This window comes from Nerophis lumbriciformis, linkage group LG01 (assembly GCF_033978685.3).
Source record: "Nerophis lumbriciformis linkage group LG01, RoL_Nlum_v2.1, whole genome shotgun sequence".
In the NCBI taxonomy this organism is placed as follows: domain Eukaryota; kingdom Metazoa; phylum Chordata; class Actinopteri; order Syngnathiformes; family Syngnathidae; genus Nerophis; species Nerophis lumbriciformis.
Genome location: NC_084548.2, coordinates 43,845,464 through 43,854,904, shown reverse-complemented (window position 1 = coordinate 43,854,904; position 9,441 = coordinate 43,845,464). Strand labels below are relative to the sequence as shown.

The 9,441-nt window shown below is 38.5% G+C and overlaps 1 protein-coding gene across 4 annotated transcripts; it reads left to right on the top strand.

Annotated features, from left to right (window-relative positions):
- Positions 1-2,260: 2,260 nt before the first annotated feature.
- Positions 2,261-9,183, top strand: ttpal (tocopherol (alpha) transfer protein-like). Of its 4 annotated transcripts, none has more exons than XM_061983196.1 (7): positions 2,261-2,394; positions 2,473-2,557; positions 2,670-2,877; positions 3,025-3,268; positions 6,835-7,028; positions 7,136-7,246; positions 7,463-9,183. In XM_061983196.1, the coding sequence occupies exons 3-7, from the start codon at positions 2,677-2,679 to the stop codon at positions 7,739-7,741; spliced, it is 1,029 nt and encodes a 342-aa protein (XP_061839180.1). In that variant the 5' UTR covers positions 2,261-2,394; positions 2,473-2,557; positions 2,670-2,676; the 3' UTR covers positions 7,742-9,183. The 4 variants fall into 4 exon arrangements, with proteins under 4 accessions (XP_061839180.1, XP_061839163.1, XP_061839171.1 ...); XM_061983179.1 differs by having other exon boundaries at positions 2,666-2,877; XM_061983187.2 differs by having other exon boundaries at positions 2,273-2,557.
- Positions 9,184-9,441: the final 258 nt, after the last annotated feature.

Sequence of the window (9,441 nt, the reverse complement as noted above, 5' to 3'; positions counted from 1 at the left end):
ACAAAAATTAAAAAAAACATTTAAAAAAGTGGAATGAAGTGAAATCTAACTAGAACAATTTGCAATGTTGACACAAAGCTGCCATGCAGGCTGTTTTTTTTCTTTTATCTATTTTTCTTTTTCTTTTTTTTGCCATTGCTCCAAAAAAAAAAATCAATGTTATAATGAATTATTGACCTATTCAAGGCTCCAATTATTTCAAATATTTTACTTTAAAATATTTTATGTGGAAAATATTGCATATATTGTGTGATTGCCATACAAAAACATCAACATTTTCTTTGACAAAAGAGCACTAAACAAACAAAATAATAGTTCAAACGTAAAATCAACTGATATATCTGAAGTTGATCTCGTAACTTAAGTGTTGAAAGTAAAAAAAAAACGAATAAAAATGTATCACTTTATGAGTGGGGCACCTTTTGGATCCCAAATATATTTAATGCGATTTTATTTATCTTTTCACTGTGATTACTCAAAAATAATAATGAAGTACAATCAATGGTGTCCTGCATTATTGAGCTTTTTAAGGCTGTAGTTACTTCACATCAAACATTGCTTTCTGAATGTTTTGGGCAGTGGGGGAGATACTGCATATTTCAGTTTTATTATAAAAAACAAAGTTGTCTTTGACAGAAAAGGCATAAAACCTTTATTTATTTATTTTTAACTTTATATCAACTTGAAGTTGATATACTGTAGAGATTTACTTTAAGTGTTAAATAAATAAAAATAATAATCATTTGACTTGTTTTTAACACTAACATTAATGACTTAGACCAGTGATTTTCAACCTTTTTTGAGCCAAGGCACATTTTTTGTGTTGACAAAATCCGGAGGCACACCACCAGCAGAAATCATTAAACAACGAAACTCAGTTGACAGTAAAAAGTCGTTGTCGCAATTGTTGGATATGACTTCAAACCATAACCAACCATGCATCAATATAGCTCGTCTCAAAGTAGGTGTACTGTCACCACCTGTCACATCACGCCGTGACTTATTTGGAGTTTTTTGCTGTTTTCCTGTGTGTAGTGTTTTAGTTCTTGTCTTGCGCTCCAATTTTGGTGGCTTTTCCTCTTTTTTTGGTATTTTCCTGGAACAGTTTCAGGTCTTCCTTTGAGCGATATTTCCCGCATCTACTTTGTTTTAGCAATCAAGAATATTTCAGTTGTTTTTATCCTTCTTCGTGGGGACTTTGTCGATTGTCATGTCATGTTCGGATGTTACATTGTGGACGCCATCTTTGCTCCACAGTAAGTCTTTGCTGTCGTCCAGCATTCTGTTTTTGTTTACTTTGTAGCCAGTTCAGTTTTAGTTTCGTTCTGCATAGCCTTACCTAAGCTTCAATGCCTTTTCTTAGAGGCACTCACCTTTTATTTATTTTTGGTTTAAGCATTAGACACCCTTTTACCTCCACGCTGCCTCCCGCTGTTTCCGAAATCTACAAAGCAATTAGCTACCTGCTGCCACCTACTGATATGGAAGAGTATTACACGATTACTCTGCCGAGCTCTCGACAGCACCAACACTCAACAACACATCATTTACAGACTACAATTACTGGTTTGCAAAAAAATATTTTTTACCCCAAATCGGTGAAATTAGATAATCTCCCACGGCACACTAGACTGTATCTCACGGCACACTAGTGTGCCGCGGCACAGTGGTTGAAAAACACTGACTTAGACGTTTTATGGTCCCCGAGAGCCCTAAAGGTAAAAAAAAAAAAATCCATATATTTAGTTATGGTTTGAAAATGAAAAATATCAAAATGGCCCCCGCGTGCTTTAATTTTTTCCGTGCGCGGCCCTCAGTGGAAAAAGTTTGGACACCCCTGGTTTACAACGATCCTGCATTAATATCCATCCATCCATTTTCTACCGTTTGTCCCTTTTGGGGTGACAGGGGGTGCTGGAGCCTATCTCAGCTGCATTCGGGTGGAAGGCGTTGTACACCCTGGACAAGTCGCCATCTCATCGCAGGGCCAACACAGATAGACAGACAATTAACATTCACACTCACATTCACACACTAGGGCCCATTTAGTGTTGCGAGTAGTCTTGAGTTCAATCCCGGGCTCGATGTTCTGTCTGTGTGGAGTTTGCATGTTCTCCCCGTAACTGCGTGGATTCCCTCCGGGTACTCCGGCTTCCTCCCACCTGCATTAATATACTTGTATTAATAAACTTAACAAGGACTGCGTCAAAAAACAAGAGGCTTCCGTAGTTGCACACGTGACAGCCATTAGCCAATGAGAGCTCGCTGTATTCCAACCAGGAAATGATCATACGAGTAGTTGACAGTTCCGTTGTAATTTGTTGTCAATCGATTGCAGTGGTGGACATTGACGTAATTTAATTGGCTTCATGTGCTCTCATAATGAACATACATGTACGTTAAGTTAAATGCAATTTTAAGAGGAAACCTTATTTCGAATTCAGCTTTAGTTGTCGCTGCGTCTCATTTTAGGGTTCGTGTCAAAATGAGCTATGTCGAGTGATGGTTTGATCCAACAGTGACCCTGTCGTTTTGAAGAAAAGTCCCCTATCACGGGGTAAGTGAAGTTTTTACATTTGTTGGTTTTAACGGGTGTTGACTTCATTGAGACAGTGGCCTGCTTTATTCTTTCTTGGATGTCGCTTCTCCAAACTGGTTCATCCAGTCAGTCAGTCAATGGCTGGGTCCATCGGTCTCAGGTCTGGTTTAGTCAACCTGACAGCAGCTGCAGAACCAACCTGGTTCCCTGAGCCCCCACCAGCTGTTTACACCTGCACCCTTAGTCCCGAACTGGTGGCCAAGGCACGAGAGGAGCTCCAGGAGAAACCAGAATGGCGTCTACGGGATGTTCAAGCACTACGAGACATGATACTAAAGGTTTTCATTTGAATTTGTCTTCTTTAAAAACCAAGCTTGGTTTGATAGAAATCATCATCAAAATAAATACACCAGCAACACGTCTTTTTTACTGGTGAGCATAGTCTTGTCAGTTGCCTCTTTTTTCCCTCTCACTTGAATGTGCAGGAGCAGCCCAATCTCAGGACAAGGCTGGATGATGCCTTCCTTCTGCGCTTCCTGCGGGCCAGAAAGTTTGACTACGACCGAGCCCTGCAGCTGTTAGTCAATTACCATGCAGGACATAAAGCTTGGCCAGAGGTGTTCCAGGACCTGAAGCCATCTATGGTAAAGCATGTACTGGACTTGGGCTTTCTCACAGTCCTGCCTCGACCTGACCCCATTGGGAGGTACATCCTCTGCCTCCGGCCAGGTTGGTGTTTTTTGTTCATGCAGTCGTCCCTCGTTTATTGCTGTTGACCGCAACCAATGAATTTCCATGAAACAGGAAATTATTATTTATAAATCCAGGTTTTCCTGGCTCATATTGAGGCAGAGGTGGTACAATCCTGACCATGCGCCAGAATTTTAAGGCATTTTTTTTTTTTTTTTTTTTTTTTTTTTTTTCAATTTATGCTGTAAAATTCCCGGGCGCGGCCACCGATGCTGCTCACTGCTCCCCTCACCTCCCAGGGGTGGACAAGGGGATGGGTCAAATGCAGAGGTTAATTTCACCACACCTAGTGTGTGTGTGTGACAATCATTGATCATTTTTAGCTTAAAGAACACCGTAAAATGTATTGTAATTTTTAGTACCGTATTTTTCGGAGTATAAGTCGCACCGTAGTATAAGTCGCACCGGAGTATAAGTTGCACCTGCCGAAAATGCATAACAAAAAAGGAAAAAAACATATATAAGTCGCACTGTAGCCCGGCCAAACTATGAAAAAAACTGCGACTTATAGTTCGAAAAATACGGTAATTTGATAAGTAGTTTGCTGTAAAATTATAAGTCAAGCAGATATTTAAGTATTTATTTTTATTCAGACAAAACATTTTTGGAAAGTATGATAATATACTGTAATATTTGTTGCACAAATGGATACTATTAAAGTTTAAAAGGCATGCAATTTCAAGCAGTACATATATATTTTTTCTGGCAAAATGAAAACAAACAAACAAAAACATTTGGTGAGAAAATATTAAGTACTTTATTGACACATATCATTTCCAGGTGTTTGCGGGCCAGATAAAATGTCACGGGCCAGTTATGGCCCATTTGCCTTGAGTTTGACACTTGTGGCCTAAGCGCATGCATAAGAGAATGATGGGCTCATAGCTTGTGTGGTGGGGACACTTTTACTTGAGACACTCATAGATTATTTTGAAGCAGCCTTCAAGCGCTCTGTGGACAAAAATTTCCACGTTGTCACCACCATGAATTATTATATTTTAACTACTTGTTACGTTCATTTCTCTGCTCTGTTTCTCCTGGACTCTTGACTTTCCTCCTCGCGAGATCGCTTTTTAAAGTAGTGGCTAATTTTGCCTGCTATATCTGCAACGCTAAAATACATAAACGTTACTCTGACATGGAGGACATTTTTTTTAAATAAACACGACATGCTTGTAATGCTTTCTTGGGGTAACTCCTTTTAGTTGACCTTGTACTAGTCAATTTGTACCGTCAACTCGACCTGATCCTATGCAAACTTCTAATAAATGATTCAATCAATCTATCTATTATAATTAGTCAGAAAAGGTTGGAAACAAAGCTAACACTACTAGCTGTGTTCACTTACCAGAGACAAAATGTGAGCAAGTTTTAATGTTGTAAATGTGATGTTTTATGTATTTGTTTACTGTTTTTAATGTAACCTTGCTGCTGCCCTCTTGGCCAGGTCTCCCTTGGAAAAGAGATCTTTGATCTCAATGGGATTTTACCTGGTTAAATAAAGGCTAATAATAATAATAATAAAAATGTTCACAGCACAGTCTGGAGTGTTCTGTAGGAGTCCAGTGATCCCTCCGTATCATGCTCCGTATGGCAGAAATCCACTTGTTACGGCAGTCAACGTTATGCACCAAATAGCGGGAAAAAACACGATTTGATCTGTTTATTCTTCGGTAGTTGATTCAGGTCTTTCCCGTGCACTGCTGTCAATATAGCGCCTCTATAGTGGCGCAACGCTGCAACTGCAGTTAAAATACGTAGCTGCCGCAGAGGGACATCAATCGCTAATCCACACTGTTCAGAGCTTTTCGCTGTGTTGAGCAATATCAATCGCTTTGGCTGGGGGCGGCCGCCACGCAATTTTGAACGCAGGAAAAACCGTGTAAATCAAATATGTTCATAGCTTGAGCATTAAAAACTGTTTACGACTTTCTAAATATGTTTTTCAACTTTATGACAGCCCTCTACATATCTACAATAACACCTTTTAGTCACCGTTAAACTTTTTTAATCCTACAAAGTAATGCAGACTGAGGCTAAGCAAATCAGTAGCCATGACTACTTTGGTCTTCTCCAGTGGCTAATACTACTGTAATACTGATATTTTCAGTTTATTTATTTCTATTTGTATGCTTGAAAATGCTTAATTTAGGACCCAAAAGTTGTAGAATGTGCTTTAAAAATGTCACAAAAAATTCTGCCATATTTGAAGAGCGATGTGGCGGGTTGCAACTGTATATTAGTTTGTATGGATTTGTGTTAAATGTACAAATATTGTTGATCAATTAGTATTTTCTCTTTACCTTAAGCAACTTGGGACAGTTTAAACCAGGAGTGTCAAACCTATGGGCGCGAACAGGTTTTATCCGGCCCACGGGATGAGTTTGCTAAGTATAAAAATGAGCCAAAAATTTTGGAATGAAAGAAACCGCTGTTCTAAATGTGTCCACTAGATGTCGCAATAGCAATTCGTTGTATCTTTGTAGATTATGCTACTTATGTAAAAACAAAAATAAACCACATGTTAGTGCACCAGTCGAGGAAAATTTGCCAAAAAAAAAAATAACATCCTGTAATTTTATTTTAATATAATTTTTTTTATCATGATAGCTTGGAAATTAACACCAATGAGTTGACTGATCTGTGATGAGGTGGCGACTTGTCCAGGGTGTACACCGCCTTCCGTCCGATTGTAGCTGAGATAGGCTCCAGCCCCCCCCGCGACTCCGAAGGGAATAAGCGTTAGAAAATGGATGGATGGAGTTGACTGATGAACATTATTACATAATTTATTCAGAAAGTATAAATATTGACAAATAAAAATAGAATATTATTAACTGCAACATGTAAGTGTAACAAAAACCCAACAACATTATGATTTGTACATTTTCAGAATGTGCTTGTTGTATTTTTAAACAAAGAAAACAATCTGAAGTTTTCTTTATTGTTAAGTTATCGTGCCGTGATTTTACCACTTGGGAGTAGATTTTTCTCCATGTGGCCCCCGATCTAAAGAGTTTGACACCCATGGTTTAAACTTTCTCAAAAGTGCAATTCTGAAATAAGAAAGGAATTGCAAGTGAAAGTGTACATGTACAACATTCTATCACTCTAAATTGCATTAAGGTATTGTTTCTTCAAATGCAAAATAATACAACTGTAAATATGTAAGCTATTCTTCTAGGAATCTTGTTTTGTTCACGCATTTAAAGCGATTTTATTGTGAAGGCCGAAAATGTGTTTTTTTCTGGCACACTTGACGACAATGCTGCGAAAGGGGGCTATAGAAGTACTCTAATTAAATTCCCGAATACGCCTGATGCCATTTATTCTGCTGTGATAATCAAAATAATGCCTTTTGAATCGATGTTGCAAAATTTAAAAGATTCAATAATCGATGGAATTGATTATTTTACCCAGTCCTAGTTATCACTCCAATTCTTGAACCAATAGCAAACCGTCTGTGTTCACTACATTTCCTAATGTTGTAGACTGTGTTCCAGCCTTTGATTAACTTTCAGTACAACTGTTTCTTTCTTGTACAGGAAAATGGAAACCAAATGACTACCCTTTTGTTGACAATGTGAGGGCCCTTTATCTGACACTGGAGAAACTGATTCAGCCAGAAGAAACACAAGTTAACGGTATCGTTATCCTGGCTGACTACACTGGAGTTGGAATGTCACAGGCTTCAAATCCAGGCCCATTCCTTGCCAAAAAGGTTGTGAGCATCCTCCAGGTCAGAAATCTCCATTTTGATATTCATACTAGCACACGAATCATGTCACGTGTCGGACACATAACAGCTTTGCCTGCTCTGAAAACAGCTTTTGTTCTAATTCAAAGGATGGGTTTCCAATCAGAATCAAGGCTGTTAACATAATTAATGAACCTCGGATTTTCAAAGGCATTTTTGCTGTAATCAAACCTTTCCTGAAAGAGAAGATGGCAGAGAGGGTAACTATTGTTTCAGTTTCTTTTAGTTAAAAAATATTTTAATACATATCTAGCTGTTTTTTATTTTCAACCTTGTGTTATAAAACAATTTTCATTTTCTGTGAAAATGAAAGACTAAGCTGTATTTTCTCAAATCCTTTGAGAGGAGTTACTCAGTATTCATTAACATTATGAATTTGATTAGTGACGTAGCTAATGTTCTCTTTTTTTGTACAGTACATGCTTCACAGCTCAGACCTGCGCTCCCTGCACCGGAACATTCCCCGCTCAGTCCTGCCAGAGGAGTATGGAGGCACTGCTGGCCAACTTGACATGCGTGCATGGTCAAGACTTCTGTTGGACTCTGAGGAGGAATTCATAGTGGAGTTCTGCCAGCCAGATCCACTAGAGGGTGTGGTTCTGCCAGAGTCCATGCTGTTTCATGGCGAGGAAGCCATCGGGCAGGACGAAGACGCCTTCAGGGGGCTGCGCTCTCCACTTTACTCATGTTACTGAAAAGGACTGTAAATACACTGCCAAGACATTGTCTTGATACATTCGAATTATGAACGTTCGGGCAAGTTGCTAGTAGTCTTCCTTTTTTGTTTTGTACTATCTTAGAAGCATTATTAGAGCTGGATGTCCAGTGTTGTGTAGTTTGCGCTCAGCTCGTTTAGTCATCAGCTGCAGGCAGCTTGTGACACGAGCATGGCAAAAGCCTCATCAGTGATGCGTGTTTAACCATAACTGGTCATATCATTATATTTATTTTTAATTGATGTTTTTCACTCTGGGCTATACATGCACAAATAACACAGTGCTTTTTGTATCTGCGTTAATGTACTGCTTTGTCTGTATAGTCTCGTACTTCCACAATGCGTCTTTTAAGATTAAAGGACTAGTGTAAAGGATTAACTCGAGCATCACCTCCCTAAATTTAGATTTAAACATGACCAAAATATCTCACCTCCTGCCTGAAGTCTGCTGGGATATGATCCAGCTCACTCTTGATTTTGAACAGGATAAGTGGTAGAAAATGAACGAAAATATGTTTTAGCTGCACTGAAGAGATAGTAGTTACAATGCATCACTAGAACCATCTCACTGGTCTTTTAATAACATGTCAGATGTCATATCTAACAGCTTTTACTTTGCCTTAAAGAGATGTATCATACTAACCAAAGTTATATCCATGTGTATTTTTATCAAGTTGTGGATGCATCACTACATACATTGTATTGCAGCGCCTTTTCTTCATTATGCTTTAGTGTTATGTTGTCTCACTTCCTTTTTCACAGATTATCTTTCTAAATCTGTATGTAATTTTCAATTTTTCTTTTAGTCAGACATTATTTTCAGTATACTGGATGACATTTTTACCTGTCCGTCTTCAGTCAACTGTCATCTTCAGTCTTCTTCAGAAGGGTCACCTGACCACTGTGACATGTTGTTTGATAAATCCTTATACTTTTTATATATATTGTAACTTTTATGTTTATTTTACCTGTATGTAATTTCTGTAATCACACACTCTCAACACAAGACCCAAGGTGATCACACACACGTCCAATTCAGTTCTTACTTTGCCAAGTTTCCCACCATGTCCCTTATACAGAACTGTGCCATAATGCTGCATCTGCTCTCTTGTGTTATCTTATTGCTTACTTAGCAATAGCTTATTTTTTATGCATGCCTGTTGCTAAAAGTGTATTGTGTAGCACAATGTAACAGTAAAGTAAAATCCAAATGAAATGGTATCATCATAATGTGGAAGTCATTGGTGAAGGATCTGAGTCACACAGCCTCGTGTGTATTTTTACCATACTGTTCTGGACAGGATCTGGGTTTCTTAAGCTGGTCTCATGATTCACCACTGCACGGGACAATAGGGTCATTGCAGTTAAAGTAGAAAAATGCTCCATTCTATGGCCTGCTTTAATAAAACATGTATACTGTTATATCACTGACTTCAGTCCATCATTGTTACCACATGACTTGAGCCAACCATTTTAATGAATGAAATACATACATGATAAATCTTTTTGTTCTAATTGTATGAATTTCTTCAATGTGGAGCTCTGTTCCTATGAGTTTAGATTAATATAAAAGATTAAAATAGCCTCAGCACTGAGCCCGCAGGTCTCCTTTTGGCCTGTTGCCACAGAAACATTAACACAGAACACAGCTTATTCATGCTCCTCTCTTTTCACTGGCAT